Source organism: Hippopotamus amphibius, chromosome 13 (genome assembly GCF_030028045.1).
Source record: "Hippopotamus amphibius kiboko isolate mHipAmp2 chromosome 13, mHipAmp2.hap2, whole genome shotgun sequence".
Taxonomy (NCBI): Eukaryota; Metazoa; Chordata; class Mammalia; order Artiodactyla; family Hippopotamidae; genus Hippopotamus; species Hippopotamus amphibius.
Window position 1 is genome coordinate 74,267,115 of NC_080198.1, and position 22,227 is coordinate 74,289,341.

Below are 22,227 nucleotides of genomic sequence, written 5' to 3' on the forward strand. Positions count from 1 at the left end.
CTGTTAAATTTCTTTCAGGCTTAACGCTGGATTTTTCAGACCTGGGCACTTGGATCCGTTTTTTATTTTTGTCACGTGCGTTACTTATTTCTATAAGCAGACGTTTCTTTTATGTTTAGTAAAGAAGTGCAGGGAAACTCAACTCTTTCTAGCTCAGATGACCTATTTCTGAAATCCTGCCCTCTCTTGAAGTATTGCTTGTTATGACATGGTAGCGATGAGTGCTTTTTTTTCTTTTTTTAATGTGTAGGGGCTGCACCAATGAGGTAGAAGCCAGGACATTGTGAAATAATGCAAGTTCTATGAAAATTTTGTATTGATCTGAGGTAGAGATTCTATCCAATAATATCAGGCTAGGCATAACCTGTTTTCTCTTGGTTGAATGTCAACTCCAATTTTTATTAAGTAAAAATCTAATTTGGAATCAGAGCTCTTATCCTCCTTCTCTGTTTTTATCATTTTGATTTTATTTTATCATATTTGATGATATACTTATAATTCTTTGATGAAATGTAACAGTTATAATAAAAGATTTATGGTAAGTTTTTTTACAGTATAAGGGAGCATTTTTAGCTAAATATCCAGTTGTTTATATATTCTTTTAAAAGAAAACTGACAAACTTCAAAAAATATCAGCTAATTTTATGAGATTTTTATGAAATAAGTACAATACTTTGATGAATCAAAGAGATTTAATGTCTGCTGAAAATCGTAAAGTAAAGCATTAATGGAATCAAATGTGTCATTCTAGCTGCAATATACAAAAGTAAATGTTTTCTAGAATTTAAGGTACATAACTTTATCTGCTAATCCCCTCCTAAATTATCTTGCTTTGAAAGTAATTGTTGAATCACTGCACTAAGTAGAGCCCTGGTCTAGGCAGTGAGGGTATGAAAAAAAATGAAGCAAGGAAGATACTTGAAACTTTTTTTTCAATTTCAATGAGAGGGAGACCTTATATACCAAAAAGCAAATATCAATGCAAGGTAGCAAGACAGATGTTAAATAAGTTCAATATTCAACACATAAGTTCAAAGGAAAGTCTGTGGATTTCAGGAGCTGGAGGAATCACAGAGGAAGGCCGAAAACTGTGGTTTCATACAGCAGATCCCTGCTGTGTTTATCCCACAGGCTTAAGAGAGGAAGCTGGAACATGCTTTCTGTGAGAGGGTGGATGCTTGCCTATGATCTTCAGCTCGCAGTACTGACTAGGGCTTTTCTTAAACTTGACCCGTAAGCTTGGAACAGATAAACGTTACAGCTTTATACATAATCCTACAATTCGAAGTCAGACTAGATGAAAATAGAGCTACAAGAATAAGCAGAGTTTAATTGCAGACTGTCAGTTGATCTAGATCTATTTTAGTCTTAAAGAATTGGCTACTTATGTGTTTTTTTGAAAACTTATAAATTGTGCATTGCATTTATTCCCCTGTGATATTTGTTTTAGAAACAAAACAGAAATACTCCGAAAAGTTTCCATTGGTTCTGGACTTGATATGGTGATGGTGAAGATCTTTTCCTTTTTTTTTTTTTCCACGTTACCCTTTGAATAACAAACAAGTGTATTTTACAAAAAGAAGAAGATGGTAACCACTTTCCTAAGGAAAATAACATTTCTTAAGAGCATCAGATGAAAAACATAGTGCTAGTAAGTTGAATCCCTGAGGCTACACTACTGATCCAGGAGAAGAAAGAATGAATAAAAGCTTGAGACTGAAAGTTAAGTTAGTGGTAGGCTATATTTACCCAAATCTTATTTTCAATGCTCAGAAAATTTGGTTCAGACTGAATGCTATGTTTTATTCAATATAAAGTTAATCTTCATTGGTACTTTTAGAATTCCAGCAGTTGTTGGAATGCCTTGCATTTTTCATTTGATAGAGCATTTGTAAGTTTAATTTTGAGAAGTTTTATATAGATTCTGAATTATGGCTAGTAGAGGTCTGGAACCAGCTGCAGGTAAGCGAAAATAATTTCTTTGTATAATATCTGACCCAGAACCACATAATGAGACCTTGGGATGGATTTTGATTATTAAATAATGTTCATGCATTCTTAAAGAGTTAAGGTAGTTGTCAGTGAAATTGCTGCTCTCAATAGATATATGTATGCAAACATCTTTATTCATCTAAGAGCTAAGATTATATAGGCAAAGTGCTTTAAAAACTATGTACTCTGTATTCCTTCTTATTAAATCCTCACCTAAAAGTTCTTACTTGTTTCTCTTCTACCATAGAGTGAAAATTAATATTCTGGGTGGAATTCAAATAAAAGTATAGAGTTGGTGATCTTATAAAATTTTTGAATCATATCTTATCTCTCTCTTTTTTTTTTTTTTTTTGCATCACTTGGTAGCAGTGAAATAAAGTGAAGATGACCTGGATTTAGAACTTCCAGATGCATTTGATTATTACACATTATTTGATGATCCTGTGTATGACATTAGTGATCTCTTACAGCATAACAGATTACCCTAAGCTTAGTGATTCTGAACACGAGCCTTTCCTATCTCGGTTTCTGTGGTTCAGGAATGCCAGAGCGGCCTAGCTGGCTGGGTGGTTCTGGCCCAGGTTCCCTGCCCGTGGCTGCACTCAGGATGCAGCAGGGAGGCCTGACTCACGCTGGAGCGTGCACTTCCCAGAGGGCTTGCTCGCGTGGCTGCTGGCAGGAGGCCTCAGTTCCCGGCCAAGCAGGCCTCTCTGTAGGTCACTCTGTGTCCTTGACACACGGCAGAGGGTGAGCAAGGAGGAAGCAGCAGCGCCTTGTACGTCCAAGTTGTTCACCTTCGCTTCACGGTAGCTGTTCATTAGAAGCCAGGCCTCACGTCCGGCCCAAACTCAGGGAGGGCAGTTAGGTCCCACCTCTTGAAGAGAGCAGCATCAAAGGATGTGTGGAGATACTGTGAAACCACCAAAAGTCCTAAGAGTACTTTGAGGCTTTAGTCTCTTTCCTTAAAACTGGTCAGATGATAAACGAGGAACTCTGCTTGTTAATTAAAATAATATCTTAAACAATAAGGACCTACTGTATAGAACAAGAAACTGTATTCAATATCTTCTAATAACCTATACTGGAAAAGAATCTGAAAAAGACTATATGTGTGTGTGTGTGTGTGTATGTGTGTGTAAAAACTGAGTCCCTCTGCTGTACACCTGAAGCATTATAAACCAACCATTCTTCAATTAAAAAGATCTTAAAAAATAGTGTTTTCTCAACCTTTCATGTTCTAAAAATAACATCAGCTACCAGAGACAGCATAGACTGGATTTAAAATAAGGTGGTAAGTTGGAGTGTGTGCCCTGCCGGGTTGGCTTGAATCAAAGGGAAAAGAGCAAGTAGAATTACAAGAGGAGAACTGAGGAGGAGAAGAGGAAGATCCCTGCTGTTTGAGCTGCGACAAATGATTGGGGTATTAAAAGTCTTCTAAAATATTATGTCACAAATGCAGGTCTTCGTGAGGTCACTGTTTGTGTGTAGCTTAAGTACTTTGCTTCTTAATACCTATGGAAAATGCTCACTGGTATATCCTTATTATCTCTCTGCACCATTGATTTTCGCCTCCCTCGTGGATCAGGATTGGAGGGAATGTGTCTAGTATTTCGGCACAGTGTTTGCTTGGGTGTAAACTGGAGGCGAGGCCATGCAGGCAAGCTGAGGCGGGATTGTGAAGAGTCGGCAAGTTGCCATGCAAAAGAGGTGCTGGATTTTTTTTTTTTTTTTAAGCCAGGAAACATTTGCTGTCATTTAAAGATCTGTGTGGCCAGAGTGTTAAGGATGAACAGTTTTCTTTGTTTAATCTCTAACCCAGAGCCACATGATTTGACATGATAGATTTTGATTTCCATATTTGTTCATATGCAGGGAAAACCCTGGGTGTGGAAGCAGGGAAGCTGGTAAGGAGGCTTTTGCATAATCCAGACTAGGGGTGGATTTGTTACACTTCTGTTTGGGCAATTGAGGGATTGATTTGATGGAGGGTTAAGTAGAAGGAAGAATCTAGAATACTTTCTAGGTTTTTTAGATAGATGTAATGGGGTAGAATTGTGATATTCCCTAAAGTAAAACATGCTACAGAGAGAATTGGTTTGTGGGGATCAAAACCATTAGCTCTTTTTTGGGGGGTATGTTTTGCTATCTGTTCCTTTCTCCTCTCTCCTCAAATCTCAGTGCTGCATCCCCAACCTCACTTTCAGCCAGTGGTCTTGCTTACTGAGAATTTGAAAACAGGAGCTAGGTTATTGATGGGGCAAGTTTTCTGTATAATTTGGAGGAGATCCATAATAGCAGTGGTAGAAATTTGCTGAGGATCGGAAGTAGGACCTAAGAAAAGAATTGCTTTGTATTTCCGTGAACCAAAAAAGATGCTTTGTTATGTATTACAGAATGGTTATACAAGTGTTCAGTTCAGAAATTGGTGGTAGTCATCTCAAATATTGAAAGTGGGGAGGTCCTTGAAAGATGGCAGTTTGATATTGAGTGTGACAAGACTGCAAAAGATGACAGGTAAGTAGGAATTTAAATTATTTCCACCTTAATATGCTTGTTCTAAAACTTGTTGTCTTTACTAAATGAGTTCTAATGATATTGAACAAGTTTCATATAAGGTATAGTTTTTTCTACAATGTTTAATTTGATCTTCAGTCTCCTGTGGAAAAGAATTGTGCTTATGACTTTAGCATGTCATTAACTTCTAGTACTTTTAACATAATTGCCTTTAGTCTAAATTGGTGAATTTCAGATTGTAGTATTTATGGTGGTATATGCAAAACTACATATGATGTACTAGGTGGCCCATTTAATGAATTGTTTAAAACTGCTTTTAACCATAAGGGATTATCCTAGACTCTCCCAGTTTAAGGTGCAACTCTGTTGCATTGCACTTAATGCCACAGATTTCCTGACACTTCATAAACCCTGAAGTTTCCAGACCATGGGAATGGGAAATGCGCATCATTATATGCTGATGTCTAGCATTGTCCTAGGCATACTTACCTGTAAATTCAGAACCATTTCTCATAATGAAATGTAGTTTGCTTCTGAAGCCTTTGGTCTATTTTAGGAAATGTTTAGCTTATAAAAATAATTTGATATACAATTTAATATCTTATTTTAGACAATAGGGAATTAGACATTTAGGCATTACTAAAAATGCCAAAATGACTATATCCGTTAAACATTTTAGATACCACTGTTATTTTTATTTTTTAAGAGGTGCTGAAGCTTTCCTAACTTGAAGCACTTGGCAAATTTTCTGGTCATCTGATACAGAATGACCTGATACTAAGACCAACCCTAAAAAAATGATTAGAAGGATAAATGAAATAATAAAAATACATAGTATGTCTACTGTGGTATGGGTCCTAATGATACACTCATTTTTTAAAAACACTCCTTTTTAATGTATTACTTCTTTGATTTTGGAGTCATTAAATCAGATAAATAACCTTACAGATGTTTTCAGTAAGTCATTAAAACTTAAACTGATTTGATCTCTTTGATAGTGCACCCAGAGAAAAGTCTCAGAAAGCTATCCAAGATGAAATCCGTTCAGTGATCAGACAGATCACAGCTACAGTGACATTTCTGCCACTGTTGGAAGTTCCTTGTAAGTATTATACAACTTCACATTGACTTAAATTTGTTAGGGAAAAGACTAAGCTACTATTTTAAGAATTACCATTTTATTAAATTTTTTCTTAGTTATCAATATCATGTAATAAAACTAAGGAAGCATTATAAAGGAAAAGTAATGTTATATGCATTCTGTAAAATTTGGAAATGCTGAAAGGAAAGGAATTAAAGTATTCCACAGTACTCACCCTTGAATGTTTTAATGTAATTCCTTCCTTAATTTCTTATACATTTTTATGTATTGATATATATTTAAGACTACAGCTATAATTGTGTCTTACTTGTCTACCTTCCTTACTCCTTCAAACATCACATGTGTCCTGAATACCTACTATGTGCCAGACTCTGTTCTAGGCACTAGGATACTGCAATCACAGAACCAAGATGTCAGTTCTCCTGTAGGTTATATTCATGTTATCCCATGTTACTGATTATACACTTTCTACAAATATCTTTAACGGGTTTCCTCTTTAAAGTAAAGAAAAAAAACTTGAAGTTTTCATAAGATAAAGTGAAAGGAGTGCAATATTTTCTGTACTACAGTAAATTTCCATTGAGGAAAAGCAATTAACTAGTTATTACAGACCAGGCTAAACGACTTTTCTAACACTATGGGTGGTTCAAACTGTGAGGGAGATAGGGCAGGCAGTTTTACTTTTGAAAAAATAATGTAGTTCAATGATTTTATCTGCAATTTAGGTTCATTTGATCTCCTGATTTATACAGACAATGATTTGGTTGTACCTGAAAAATGGGAAGAGTCGGGACCACAGTTCATTACCAATTCTGAGGAAGTTCGTCTTCGTTCATTTACTACTACAATTCACAAAGTAAATAGCATGGTAGCCTACAAAATTCCTGTCAACGACTGAGGATGAGATAAAGACAGTATAATGTACTTGTATTCTCAAATGTGGTTTTCCTGAAACCAAATCAACTGTAGTTGATATGTTTTATTTCATTGGTTAATTTTTAGATGGAGAAAACTTAACATTATGCTTTACTGAATCTGTGCATAATCGTTCCATTCCTTGGTACCTGTTTCACTTTCCATAGGGTTGACGTAAGTTATTGCACACTGTTCCAAAGGGAACTAGCAGATTACATCAGCATTGTAATGTCAGTTCCTTTGACGATGGTAACTGTAGATGGAAAAACTTTTGCGATACAGCTAAATGTCTTTCTAAATCAGACCTTTTGGTCAAGCACCTTGACTCAGAGTATACAGAAATATCTAAATATAAAATAGAGCAAAAGAAATATGAATATTGAAAACATGTGTTTAGATCTTGAAAGGAACTAATGATAGTCCATAAGTAATGAAATATTGATCCTGTTAGGTCCCTTTGCCATTTATTTGTATAGTTTCCATATTGAAAAGTTTTCCAATTATTTGATTTTAATTTATATAACTCGAATCTATGAAGCCATGGATAGTCCTGCTATTCAAATTCCTGTGATACTGAACTTTTCAGAATGTCTTTTTATGTTTTATAAAATCAAGCTTTAAAGGACAATGATGAAATAAAGTTAAATGTGTATGTTCTAAATTTGTCTTAAAATATTCTTATATTGGTGTGGTGTTGATACAGTTAAATAGTTATAATGGATTCAGTGCAGCATATTATTTCTTGTGCCTACTATGGTTAGCCTAAGAATTCAAAGTTGAGTAAGTCTTGAGGTACTTTCACTTTAATGGACAAGCTTTTATTGTACCCCCTTCATCTCAACAGTACATTTAAAATAAATGTTCTTTTTATGAAATGATAAATGTCCTTTGGAATTAATTCAGTTTAGCAAATGTTGAGTTGTAGAACCTTTCTGTACTCTTAGCCTACTGCCAGTCTAATGTTCCATATACAGTTGACCCTTGAACAGGGCAGGGATTGGCTCACTGAGCCTCCAAGCAGTTGAAAATCCCAGTATAACTTATAGCCAGCCCTCCACATCCATGGTTACCCCATACCCATGGATTCAACCAACCACAGATCGTGTAGTACTGTAGTATTTATTACAGTACTGAAGCTTGAGATCTTATGAAGGAGAGGAAAATACACAGCAGAGGACTATGAAGTAACCAAACAGTTTACTTCATTATGTATTGTCTTTGTTGTTTCACCTGGATAATCTTCTCTCTGATCCAACAGTGTGCTTGTTAAGAATAAAGGGCAATGTCTTATATTCTTCCATCTCTTAGAGCTGCTGGACGAATAGGTGCCCGTTTTTGATGATGGGTATCATGAATGCTGTTGCAAAAGGCAGTCTCTGAAGTGTTGTTGAAGCTATCTAACAGGTTCACCCACAAGTCTTCCTAAATAAGAAAGTAGTTACTCGGAAATACTGTTGATTTAGGGATGGTCAAGAGTCAACATTTGAATTCTTGAGCTGTTCATAATCTGTTAACATTTGAAATATGCGTTGAGAAGGAAAGCAGAAATAGAACTTGAGTAAAAATATGGAGAGTGTTGAAAATCATGGTCCTGTTTTTAGGAAATACGCTTGAACGTTTTTATAGAAAGCAATGACTGCTTCAGGGAACGCCGAATGCGCCCTCTGTTAGACAGTGGGAATAATGATGTGGTTCTTCCCCTCCCCGCCCCCAAAAAAGCTCACCATTGTATATTACTGATGACGCTTAAATTTCTATCATGGGTATTTTTGACAAATTAAGTGACCTTTAATATTAGTACTTTTCATTTGTGATTTATTATGTTACTTCTCCTTTAAGAGTTATGTCCAAAAATTAATGCTCTGGATTTGAAACTCTCAATAACAAGCTTCTGCCATACAATCTGTTGCCCACAGGTTACGCTATAGTATCAGGTCTGCATCAGCTAGGCTCTTCTTTTTTTGAAAACAGCAAAAATTGGTGCTGAAAAATTTAATGGAATAATATTAGCTACGTAAAGAATCAAAGGGAAGGCTGAAAACCAGAGGACTAGGGCAGCCCCAGGGATTTTCAGTGACAAATTTGTGCGATCTGTATATCTTTATGTAATAAATGGGTCACTAGTGTTACTCAGTGATCTATCCAAATGACTCAGGTTGATGGTTTAAAAAAAAGTGACAATGAAAAGCTTTATTTCCATTTTAACAAGTTGAGATGTAAGACTAAGAATTCTGGGAAATTGCATTTTAAAATACCTTGATCATTTCATCTCGGCCAACATCCTTAACATGGTTAAATTAGACTTACCACACCATTTGCATGTTAATATTTACTCTTGTGAGAATTCTGAGGAGCTAGTCATGATCTCTCTTACCTCTTATAGATTATATGTCAGTTCAGAATTACACATATTTGAGTTGAGTGGGAGCCAAGCTATAAGCTTTAGTGATTAAATGAGATTGGGAAAGCTTTGGTCTAAGGTTCCAACTGGACTTGTTCCACCCTCTTTCTATACCGTGAGGCACACCCTGGGAGGGAGGTACTTAAACCAACAGATGAAAGAATTGTGACTGACTTCCACACCGTGTTAAATGTAGAGAAGCTAAGATCCCAAGAGTCTGGTGGGCCTCTAGAGCTGCCTGGGCTCTGACTCAGTTTTGCTTACCAAGGAGGTAGAGGAATGAAACCAGGTTCCAGGGGAGCCCATCAAGTTCTGAAATAGAGCCCCAGAAGGGACTGAACCATACCTGGTCTTCAGGATCCTTCTCCCAGTACCATCAATCCGACAGAGAAGCCAAGCCTGTGGGAATTTTTACACATAGGTTTAACAATCTCATGTATCAATTGGCTTTTGTTGTAGAGCAAACAACCATACCATTAGCAACAATAAGCATTTTTTCCTCAAGTCTGCAGGTCAGCTGGGGTGTTTATCTCATTCTCAGCTAAGCCTGCAGGTCATGTGTCTTGTTCTACCACTGAAGGGGCAGTGACTAGCCAGAATTCTCGAAGCTTCGGTTCAGAACTTGCACACTGACACTTCTCCACATTCCACTGGCCAAGGCACGTCTTATGGCTAAGCCAAACGTCAGTGGGGAAGGGAAGTGTACTCCTCCCAAGGAGATGGGGGGAGAGGTATGACAATCCCATGACAGGATCTAATAGACCAGGGGTTGGCGAACTTTTTCTGTAAAGGGTCAGATACTAGTTTAGGCTTTGCAGCCATATGGTCTCTTGCACCCACTCGAGGGATTCAGTTGTAACTTGAAAGCAGCCTTAGACAACAGGTAAATGAATGAGCATGGCTGTGGTCCAATAACAAAAACCAGATGGCGGGCTATATTTGGTCCATGGGTTGTAGTTTGCTGACCCTGTAATAGATCTGTTTGCTGTTTTGTTTACAAATATTCAAACCCCTCCCTGGTTCAGAGCAATTGATTCTATGATATTCAAGGCTCACATTTAAAACAGCATCATTTGTTTTTTCCATCCATGGTACCTCAAATGGGACAGCTCTCTGTCTTATCTCAATCCTGTATTCTGTGAAACACAACTGGCTATTTCTTTAAGGTACTCCTCAGGACACCCCACAGTGAATTATGATCTGAAAACTTGGGAAGGGAGGTTCTTTAGCACATGATGCATACAGAGATTCCAAATAGCATAAAGACATAGACATTACCTTCTGCTACCATTTAATTGCTTCATCTGTGAAATTTACCTTAATTTTATCTGTGAAAGATCAGAATAGCTACAATGCTATATTGTAATACCTGTATTTTCCACCAGGTGTCACTAATGTTGGGATCCTTAAAGTGAATTTCCTCTAACTCTAAAGACTACAATATTCAGCTTTTCTTACTGGAAGTTAACACTGGTATTTCTGTCTACAAAAATGTAAAGATATTGGGGGGGGGGGAACACAGCATCTGTCTTTTGCTAGGCACTTCACATGAACTATTTCATTTAATTCTCATGCTTTAGTGCACAAACAGAATTGCAGAGTCAGTGTGCATGCAAACGGCACCATGTTTTTTAAAGTTTAGATGGTCTCTTTTGACCACAGCCAAGGAAGCTCATTTGACTCCACAACAAGCACATCAAAAGCAATTCTTCTTCCGCCTTTTCTTAATGGTTCTTACCTTCTACATCCTTTGAGCAATTGAGTGTCCTGAACAAATTACTTTTTCTTTACTGGGCTTTAAGTTTCATTGGTGAGTTTGTATTTATGCTTTCCTCAGATGACTTTGACCAATGAATGGAAAGAACCAAAACACAGAGGACTTTATCCTATACCTTATCTATACTGTTTACAGAATAAATCAAGTATGAATTTTCAAGCATCTGTGAAACAGTTTTCCAACTAATCAGGAGAATTGTTCATTTAACCATCTCAGTTACTCCTTGGGGAATTAATTTTTTTGCTTAACTTGTAAATAATAGTTTCTCATTCTTTTTCTATTCAGTGTATGAAGTTGTAAAGTTATTTTGTTCAATGTAACCATGATAAAGGTTTGTGTTGGAATAACTATGAAATAGAACCTGTCTGCTAAACTTCAAATTTTATGAGTTATATTTTCTAAAAACAGATCTTCAGTGATCTTTCCGTTCTTGAATGTGGCTTTGAAAGCCAGCAGTATTAACCTACGCTTATTAAAAAAAAAAAATCTAGCTGGGAAAGCTACTTAATCTCCATTAGAGTTGACAATCCTGTTCCAATCTGGCAAAAACACTGTAGCCCTAGCAACAAAACTATTAGAAAAGGCCTAGAGAGAAAAATGTCAGAGTTGACCCTCTGATTTCACAAGTCAGTTTATGTTACCACTTCACCTATTTTTGTCCTCCTGCCATTTGATCTATTTTTATACTAGAGAAACATAATATAGTTTCATTTATTTGTGTAAAGTCCGTTTTCATCCACGTTCATCTGCATCATTTTGCTATGCAAGCCTGTTTGCACCTAGGAACTTGCATGAGATCAAAATCTTTATTATCTTGGAATTTTATCTGTGCTGGAAAAGGCTGCTGAGCATAAGGAGGCAAACCATACTCTTTCTATGCAAGGGAAAGATCTCAAAATGTCTTTAAAAACTATCTAGATATGAACATATTGAGTGGATGCCTAGACATGGATATGATTTCTGTTTGAATGGCAGTCTCACTAAGTGCAGAAGTTAGTGGTTTTAAAGATTGAGTCAGTGATATCCAAAATATTTCATTTCTAAAATACAGTTCTTGGATCACTGTACTCAATCATAATAGTCAATACAGCTCTGTAGAAAACAGTTCAAAGCTTCCAGATCTAAGAAAAGAAATTTATAGGTAATGAGCATCTACTGTGTGCCAAATACCAGTTCGGTGCTTTACACCTGTTCAGCCTGGTTCCTTCTAGGTGGGGAAGTGGGAGACTTGGGCTACAGCCTGTGGTCTTGGAAACTGATGATGGGACATAGGCAGAGCCACGAAGCAAAGAAAATGATGAAGTCTGAGTTCCAAATGACAAGTCCTCCAGAGTAAGGAATAGCTCCAGAACTTCAGGTCTGTGAGGGGAGAAGAGTGTGGAAAGAGAAGGACTGGATCCAGAATGAAGGTTGTATAACTGCTGATCCCCAGTAAGTCCCAGAGGATAACCGTGAAGGAACACTGAGTAGGGAGAAAGAATCCTTCCTAGAGTATCTTTAGCTCAATTTGTGGGCAGGGAGGGGATCCGGCATCAAGTTAGTACATTACACATGCATTATCTCAGTCCTCTCAACAACCCAATGAGAGTTACTATCCCCATTTTATACCTGTAAACAGTGAGATTCAGGAAGGCTAAGTAATTTGCCCAACTTGAAACATCCAGAATACATCCCCAGACCCGACTCCAAAGCCCATATTCTTTCTACTGTATCTCATTGCTTCTCAGAGACTGGGGAACAAAGAAGGGTTCCCCTGTTTCCCTGTGCAGACTCAGCCAAGGAGACTACAATACCACACGACTCTAACCCCAAGCTGGAGAAGTGAAAACTCACAGCCACAATATTTGAGTGTCAAGGAACATTAACTTTTTAAAAAACTCTTTTGCATAATAAGCTATCACTAAATGTTTATTAACACAAAACATTTTGTTGTGTAACAGGAGCATTCGTTTTCTTCAGTCAACATTTTCTTCTCTCATTTCTTTCACTTGTTTTTGTAACTAAATGCTGTGTTGGAATTTGGGCTTCTGCTTTATGGACTTTAGCCAGGTTGAGAAATAGACCCAGGAAGCAGAGATTGAAATGTATGTCTTATCATCTAAATTATGGGGTTCCCTAGTAAAGCTGAGTAGGAGAATGAGGCTTAGGCCTAAAGCAGAAATAGGTTTGCTCCAGTTCTCCACAAATGAACTTCAGTCTTCCTCACTCAAGCCCAGCTCCAGCATGGGAGTAAGAAGTACTGCTCCCTGAACGCCAAGGGCAGATTTAGAAAACGCTGTACCTGAGCTCCTGCAAGTCTTAGAAACTGAGTTCTTCTTTGTTGCCTGGGAAGGTGTGAGAGAGAAGGTGTAGAGAGGGGCCCCAAATATTTATCCAGTACCACTTTCCACCAACAGGATTAGAACAGAAACCTGAAGAGTGAAGCAACACGCATCCCTCCCCTTCTCTGCCAGGTTTCTCATCTTGTAGCATATTACAGTGTGTGTCCCACTGGCATTATGTCAGTTGATTTCAGGTAGCAGGGTGATGGTGACAGGCATTTTTTTTAATTTTAGTAATTATGCATTTTAATCTGTATTCAGAAAAAAATATATTTTAACATATCATGAGCTCAAGAATTTTAAAGTACACACAATATTTTTAAAAATGTATCAGTATTAGCATGGGTGATGCGCAAATAAATAAAAATCCCAAAGCAGCGCGTATATGAAGGAAGGCTGGGAAACGATGTCATAAGGCATTGTTCTTAAGCGAGTTAGAAGTCAGCCAGGGCTGCCGTCCTCTCAGCAGGGCAGGCAGCTGCTCACAGTGCTGCTGTGCTCTCACCATCGTACACTCTGCTCCTTTCTACACAACGTTCCCCTCTGGAACTGCTGATGGGCATTTCACCTTTTGCCCACAAAAGACTCTAGCATCATGAGTCAGCCAGGATTCCATGCGGCACCCTAAGCTCAAAATTCACTCCCTATTCTATTCTTATCAGTAATTATCTCCTGTCATGTTGTCCAGAATAGATCCACCAGATTTTATGAAATGAATACAAAGACTGGATCAACAACATAAACATGTCCCAAATTTGAACAACAGGAAACTCTTATTATTCAACGTCCTCAAAACGAAATCCCCTTGCAAATAAAAGCCCACAGAAATGAAAGTCCAAATGCCTTCATTCCCAATTTTATACGACTGGCTCCGTCTCAGCCAGAGGGTCTTACTTACTTGTCTGGGTTCCCACATCTGCAGCTGTGTCCCAAGCTGTCTTTCATAGGTATGTAGCTTCTTCAGCCTCTTTAAATTCAAATCTCTGGTTAGTTTTACTCTCCAAGGGGTCAGTAGCCACAAAGGAAACTGCAGCTCCACTGCAGAAGTTATCACAAACAAAATTATGATCCCCAAATTAAATGAATGGTGGAATGTCGTTCGATGTTGCTATTCTCAGCCAAAGAGCATGGCAGGTCACTTAGTGGTAGCTGTGTGGGAGACAGTGAGAACCTGAGAACACCTGGTTTCAGTCCCATGGCAGGCCAGCCAGCTGCACCCGTGTTGAGTCCACAGCCTGGGCATCTGTGTGTACTGACCAGAAACTGCCCAACAGTTGTATTTCTACGTGTATAATATATGTATTTCTGTGTTTCTTCTTGTTTTGTTTTGTTTGGGAGATGCTTGTGGGGATTCCCCCCGTATGTGTTGCCTACTTTCTCTCAGAGAGTGACATGCGAGACATTATTGCCTTCTTATTTAGATATTCTGGTTTCTTCATTTCCTCCTGTCTATTGTCTCATGCAAGACTGTGGTCTAGAGAAAACCTCTACTCCCAGATCCTTCCAAGTGTGTTCTCTGTAGGGGTGAAGTACACTATTCTCCATGAAAACGTGAGGAATGGAGTAGAGACCATCACCCTACTTCCTTCGCACTATGTTTTAACTTAATAATGTACACTGTTTTATTTACTCTGATACTAGTAATTGTCGTCACTTTTCCATAAACGTTTCCTTCCTACCTAGGCAGGCTGAGTTGGACCCAGGTGGACCGTAGGTAACTAGAGTCAAAATTAAAAAAAAAAAAATTAAAACACTAGGATCAGGACTTCCCTGGTGGTCCAGTGGGCATGACTCTGCACTCCCAACGCAGGGGGCTGGGGTTCAGTGCCTGACGGGGGAACTTGGTCCCACTTGCGTGCTGCAGCTAAGACGTCTGCATGCCATAACTACGTTCGCATGCTGCACCTATGACCTGGAGCAGCCCAAATAAGTATTAAAGAACAAAAAACAGAAACAAACAAAAAAACACCAGGATCACAATAGAGGCCAGGGAGTCAGGATTACTCTTGTGCACTGTTGGTAGGAATGTAAACTGGTTCAGCCACTGTGGAAAACAGTATGGAAACGCCTCAAAAATTTACTAGAACTTCTAAATGACCCAGCAGTTCTACTTCTGGGTATTTACCTGAAGAAAACAAAAACACTAATTTGAAAAGATATATGCACCCCTATGTTTACTGCAGCATTATTACAACAGCCAAGATATGGAAACAACCCAAACGTCCAAGGATGGGTGAATGGATAAAGAAGATGCAATGTATATAGACACAACAGAATACCATATAGCCATAAAAGAAGGAAATCTTGCCATTTGCGACAACATGGATGGACCTTGAGGGCATTATGCTAAGTGAAATAAGCCAGAAGAAGAAAGACAAATACCATATAATTTCTCTTTTATGTGCAATATAAAAACCAAAACAAACAAAACAAAAGCAAACTCACAGATTCAGAGAACAGATTGGTGTTTACCAGAAAGAAGAGGGTTGGAGGAAGGGTGAAGTGAGTGAAGGAGAGCAATTGTATGGTGATGGATGGTAGCTAGACGTACAGTGCTGATTATTTTGTAGTGTATACAAATATTGATTTATAATGTTGCATACCTGAAATTTGTATAAATGTTATATACCAATTTTACCTTGATTGAAAAAACAAAAAAAAAGAAGAAAAAGTAACAGGAGGATACCAAAGTTTAGCAAAACTTTAAGGAGATTCTAGATATCACAGATGTAAGTAGTCAAAAGTTAGTATTCCAAAAGGTTGGGCCACTGAAAAGACAGAGCACAAGCACAGACAAACAAAAAATACTTAAACCTAAACTTCAGGGTAGAAACTTTTCTGTTCTTACGCATTCCTGTCTCAGTAGGATCTGACCATCAGTGTAAGGAGAGAGACTGCAGCTGTGGAGGAAAATGGTGCCAAGAGCTGCAGCTGCAGAATTTTTTTTGTTTGTTTTGTGTGTGTGTGTGTTTTTTCACTTTTTACTTTAACCTGTAAAATTAATACATGCACAAGTTAAAAAAAATAAAACAGTACAGAGTGGTACTAAAAAATGTAAGTTCTCTACCTGACCTCGTTCTCCCACGGCCCATTTCTAACCCAGCTTCCTACTTTTTTAATTAATTTTTATTGGCGTATAGTTGCTTTACAATGTTGTGTTAGTTTCTGCTGTAGAGCCAAGTGAATCAGCTATATGTATACATATATCCCCTCTTTTTTGGATTTCCTTTCCACTTAGGTCACCACAGAGCACTGAGTAGAGTTCCCTATACTATACAGTAGGTTTTCATTAGTTATCTATTTTATACTTAGTAGTGTATATATGTCAATCCCAAAGTCCCAATTCATCCCACCACCCCTCACTCCCTATTTTTAAACATCTTTTATTCTGTTGCTGGTTATTACCATACCTCTGAAACTTATGCTAATTCCTCCACTTCTCATTCATCAACTTTAGATAGTATCTATTGAAAGACGATAAACTTAGTTCATATTTCCTTATCCATTACTGAGTTTTTCCAGTTATAGTGCTTTGGTTCTTCTGGTGGTTATCTATAATTTTAAAGAATATGCTTAAACCCCATATTTCGTTACATCAATTTTAGATAGTATATCTGATTCATTACTAGATAACGTGAGAAAAATCTGTCTGATATTACCTTCCACATATCTCTGCTGCCTTAAAAGTCAGACTTCCATTTTTATACATTATCAATGTTATTAATATTAGATTCTCTTTTATAGCTACTATTGTCTTCCAAGTTTTGTTTATATGTTGATTCTACAAACTGAAATAGCATTTACATTATTCCGATTATTAAATTACTCCTTGTTGAAAGACTGAATAGCTCTACCTATTGAGGAAAAAAAGGTAATCTATATCATTAAAATGGAAAGATGAATGTTCCAAGTGTCAAGCTCAAATGGGATTCCTTAAACCCAATCTTCAAGACTTCCTACTAAATTATTCATTTAGCCAAGGATACCTTTAATTTCCAAGAAATCTTTCTTCTTTGATTATTCTCATTTCCCAGCCACCTATTCTTTGGCTTCTTGACTCTGAAGATGTTAGGGTTTGGGGGTTTTTTTTTTATCAATTTTTTCTTCAGTTCTCTTAATTAACTGTTTTCTTCAGGAGTCAACTGTTATATCGGTTCCACTTGGACCCTATCATTTTTGCTGCTGGTTTCTACTACACTTTCTGGGGTTTTTTTCTCATACACATGCATGATGAAAAAGACTGATCAATACTGTTAGCATGATTTTCAACTCTGCTATCAGACCTGTCCCTTGAGTGAAAAGATGGATGGTAGGGTCTATGTACATATAAGATGGTACAGTCAGCCCTATGCATCCATGAGTTCCACGGATTCAACCAACTTAAGGTCCAAAATATTCCAAAAAAAATTCCAGAAATTTCCAGAAAGCGATACTTAAATTTGCTGCACACTGGCAACTGTGTACCTAGAATTTACATTGTATTAGCTATTATAAGTACTCTGTAGATGATGTAAAGCATACAGAAGGATGTGCATAGGTTATATGCAAATACTATGCCATTTTACATAACAGACTCAAACATCTGTGGATTGTAGTATCCACAAGGAATCCTGGAACTAATCCCCCACAGATACTGAGGGATGACTGTATTCTTTAAGGATACATTGAGATATTTTGTTCATCATGTATTTTTTTGGAAATTTGAAATATATTTTAAAGTATTTTTTTGAAATTTGCCTTTTAAAAATAATGCATGAAAATATCACTTATTTTATTTACTTAGTTTTTTTGTGTGTGCCAGGATTCACTCACTCTATTAGGAATCTGGCTTGGACCAAGGGCCTGGGGGTTAAACATAATTCCCAGGTATGGTCAGCAGGGGGCAGAAAAGGGTAGTGGAACAAGTACTCACTGCCAAGGCCTGGGCATCCCTCTTTCCCCTTTCTGCGGAGGTAAAAATCAATTAGTAGGTAGTAGACGGTCCAGAGTGCCAGAATCAGGAGAGAAATGACTCACAGAGACAGTGACCCAGAATGGCGAGTAGGCTGAGGAGGCAGGGGAAAGGTTTAGCCACCATTCACAGCCTGGTCTCTGTCACAGAGACGTGGACAACCAGACATCAGGAGGTGAATCATCAGAGCACTTTCACAGTCCTGACTGCTACTCCCAGCCTGCCGGAAGCCCAAGGTCTGGCTCCTTAAAGTAACAGGAGTCGACGATCCACCTTGGGAGCTGATATAAACTTCCTGTCTGAGAGCTAGTCCATGCTGCCAGCCAAGGGTTCCACAACCAGCCACTTTAAGGAGGACAGAGTAGGGTATGGGCACCAAATGCAAATGCTGACAGTTAATGAAAACACTTAGATACATTCCAATTAAATAATTTGGGAGCCAACCTAAACCTGATGTGGCTTAAATATATTCTCTTCCCTCCTCCAGAGGGGAAACATTGTTCAGTTGTGCAAACATTTTGACTTTGAAATGAGACAAACGTGACTCTAAACTGTTCGGTATATGGTTCTCAGTTACTTAACCTTTCTGAGCCTCAGTTTCTCCATCTCTAAAACTAGAAATAATGATTCTCACCTCACAAATCTGCTGCAAAGAAATGAGATGATGTACATAAACTGCATGGCAAAGAGCTTGGCAACTTGTAGTCAGTCAGTCAACATTGGTAGCTGTTCTAGCTCCCTGTCTTTGTCTTGGAAGAATATCCACCATGCTGCTTGCTATCTTTGAATACAAAGTTTCAGTCTCCTAAAAGTATGACTAACATTAACTGAGGGATTACTGTGTTAGGTACCACAGTAAGTTTTCTGAAGTATAATCTCACTTAATTTTCATGATGTACTTTTATCATCATCTCTATTTTACAAATAAGGACATTGCACACCGATTTTCCTAGTCTTTCCACATGGTAAAGAACAAGGAAGGATTCAAAACTAGGTAACTGGATTCCAGAACTCATGCTCTTGACAATACCCAATCTGTTTTCCAATACAGACATTTAATCAAAGAGTTAAAAATCTAAAGGAAAAAACAGAATAGTCTCGTCTTTGCAACGTGTTGAAATGTTGGTACTATTGTCATAGGATCACCTCTTCTATTTGATACTTAGGGCAAAAGTTCAGTGTTCAATGAAATAAATGAAAACGCGCCTTGTCGCAGACACAGAGAATGGACATGTGGACACGGAGGGAGATGGAGAGGGTGGGACAAATTGGGAGATTATGATTGACATATATACACTACCATGTGTAAAATAGATAGCTGGTGGGAACCTGCTGTATAGCACAGGGAGCTCAGCTCGGTGCTCTGTAATGACCTAGATGGGTGGGATTGGGGGTGGGGGTGTAGGGAGATCCAAGAGGGAGGGGATATATGTATACATATAGCTGATCCACTTCATTGTACAGCAGAAACTAATACAACATTGTAAGGCAACTATACCCCAATAAAAAAATTAAATAAAGTTAAAAAAAAAAAGAAAACACACGTCACTGTTTTTCCATTTAGAATTCTTTCATAAAATTAAAAGAACTAACAACGGTATTTTGGAAGAAATTCAGCTTTAGCTATTACATTTAAAGATTACTATTACATGACTAAGGAACCCTTCCTTGATCTTTCTGAGAAGTGTTCTCTCTTTTGCTTCACTAGAAAGGGAAGATGGTGTAAGAATACTTCTTCCTCAACTGATGCCTAAAAAAACAATCACAGTCCTGGTCCTATGTAAGGATCACGCAAAACACTTTTTATAAATACAGGTTTTCTGGATCTGGTAACTCAACATTTCTGGGAGAGGACAGCCTAAAAAGCTCCTCGACGAATATCAGAACTGATTACCAGTGACTAGATTCTAGAAGAGGAGACGTCTTCCTGGCCCCTAACCTCTCCAAAAGGGAGAGGCAGAGAATGGAGATAATTTGGGAACTGGGGAAGGTGCAGAGATATGTCTGCCTACATTTCTTGCCTTAAATAGATTCTGCCAAATGCTTGATGAGAGGCCAGAAAGTGTTGCCCAATGAGCCTCCACGGTTCTAATCACAGTCAAGCATGTCCAGACCAGCACTGTCCCTTTAAAAGTGCTGAATAGTCTCTGGAGGCCACTGTCTATATGCCGCTTCTATGCTAGTTCATTTTAAGAGTGAAGACCTTAACAAAGTCACAAAGGACTAAAAAGACCCGTGCTTCTGGCCTCCACCCACCTTTCCTGACTTACTTCACCTTCCCGTACCTTCTGTTAGTGTCTCCAATCTACCAAACTCTTTCACGTCTCTGAAATGTCATATATTCAGATTCTATCCCTTCAGCAAGAAATATGAAACATCCTCTCCCAACACACATTTTTCTCTTCTCTTCTCTTCTTCTCCCTCTTTCCCTCTCTCTCTTTCCGCTCCTTCCCTCCAACCCTCTTTACCTCTCTCCTTTCCTCTCCACCCTCCTAATTAATTCCAAATTATCTTTTTAAAAAATCTATTATTTATTTTGGCTATGCCGGGTCTTAGTTGTGGCATGTGGGATCTTTAGTTGTGGCATGTGGAGTCTTAGTTGTGGTATGCATGTGGGATATAGTTCCCTGACCAGGGATCGAACCTGGGCCCTCTTCATTGGGAGCACAGAGTCTTACCCACTGGACCACCAGGGAAGTCCCCCAAATTATCTTGTAAAGCTCATTTCACAGGAGCTGTTCAAAGAAGCCTTCCTTGCCTGCCCTCTCCACAAAGTCAGGTGTCTGGTCCGTCTTGTAATTGCTCATCTCACTCTTTAATTTTTCTTTGTAGTACCTACCAGAGTCTGACATAAGAGTTATTGGTGAGATTCTGTTTAATTTCTGTCTCCCCCATTTAAATCTAGGTTTTGTGAGAGAGCTGGGCCAGAGTCCCTTTTGCTCCCTGCTGCCCACACCTAACCAAGTGCCTTTCCTTCAGGAAGGGTTCAAATACTCTCTGTTAAATGAATGAAGTAAAAGGAAGAGAGACTTTTAGATTCTCTCTTTTTTTTCCTTCATCCAGGGCAGAAAGCTATATCATTGATTTACTCAATAAAATGTTTTGAATTCCTCCAATGTGCCAATGCCTGTGAGAATTTAATGATACATCAAAAAATAGACTCATTCCTTGAGGTCCTTAGAGTCTAGTGGGGAATAAAAGACATGTATTCAGATAACTATTACAGGAGCCTGCCAGGGAAACCACAAACTTTCTTACATAATCAAATTTCAGTCCTTCACTGTTGTCAGAGCAAAGAGACCATCCCTGTGAGAAAAGATTAGGGGCCTCACTGCCCAGAGGCTGTGTGACCTCCAGAGTCAGCGGGATTTGAATCCTTCCGTTACACTGTGGCTGCTTGGGTTCATGGTACCTAAACTATCTGTGCAGCAGCCTCCTCAACTGCACAATGGTCAATTTTCTAGTGGAAAGAGAAAGGTGTCTTTACAGGAAATGTTTTTAGCAGATTACCGTAGGTTCGTAAAACTGAAGAAGATATACAGATGGCAAATAAGCACATGAAAAGATGTTCAGTGTCATTAACTATTAGGGAAATGCAAATTAAATCCACAATGAGATGGAGCTACCCAGCTATCAGAATGCCTAAAATAAAAAATGACACCACCAAATGTTTGTGTGGATTTGGGGAAACAAACACATACAGTACTGGTGAGAATGTGAAATGGTACAGCCACTCTGGAAAATGATTTGACCGTTTCTTTAAAAACAAAAGGTACAACTACCATACAACCAGACATTTGCACTCCTGGGCATTTAGCCTAGAGAAAGGGAAACCTATGTTGACACAAAAATGTGTACACAAGTTTTTGTTGTGGCTTTATTTGTAACAGGCCAAAACTGAAGACAACCCAGTTGGTTAAGCAAACTGTGATACATCATTATCCTGGACTACTACCAAGAGTTACAAAGAAACGAACTATTATACCTGCAACAATCTGGATGAATCTCCGATTATGCTGAGTGGACAAGAGCAAATCCCAAAATGTGACATACTGTATGATCCCATTGGTATAACATTCTTGAAAATGGCAAAAATTAAAGAAATGGAGAAAGATTAGTGGTTGCCAGGGATTAAAGAGGTGGTAAAAGTTGGAGGGAAGTCTACATAGCTGTAGAAGGGTAATTTAAAGGATTGCTGAGGTGATGGAAATGTGCTGTATCTTGACTGTTTCAATGTTAATATCCTAGTTATGA

At 38.2% G+C, this 22,227-nt stretch overlaps 2 protein-coding genes across 2 annotated transcripts in view; both read left to right on the forward strand.

Annotated features, from left to right (window-relative positions):
* Positions 1 to 5,597, forward strand: part of LOC130834617 (cGMP-specific 3',5'-cyclic phosphodiesterase-like) — a 43,525-nt gene extending 37,928 nt beyond the window's left edge. Inside the window, exons 3-4 of the mRNA XM_057704965.1 lie at positions 4,386 to 4,506; positions 5,505 to 5,597. Coding sequence (XP_057560948.1) covers positions 4,386 to 4,424 — 39 coding nt within the window. The 3' untranslated portion in view covers positions 4,425 to 4,506; positions 5,505 to 5,597. The remainder of the gene's footprint in view (positions 1 to 4,385; positions 4,507 to 5,504) is intronic.
* The window catches only part of LOC130834500 (rho GTPase-activating protein 20-like), a gene marked incomplete at its 5' end in the record, with an annotated part of 46,103 nt that continues 29,419 nt past the window's right edge, over positions 5,544 to 22,227 (forward strand). The window contains one exon of the mRNA XM_057704644.1: positions 5,544 to 5,608. Within this exon, the coding sequence (XP_057560627.1) occupies positions 5,544 to 5,608 (65 nt within the window). The remainder of the gene's footprint in view (positions 5,609 to 22,227) is intronic.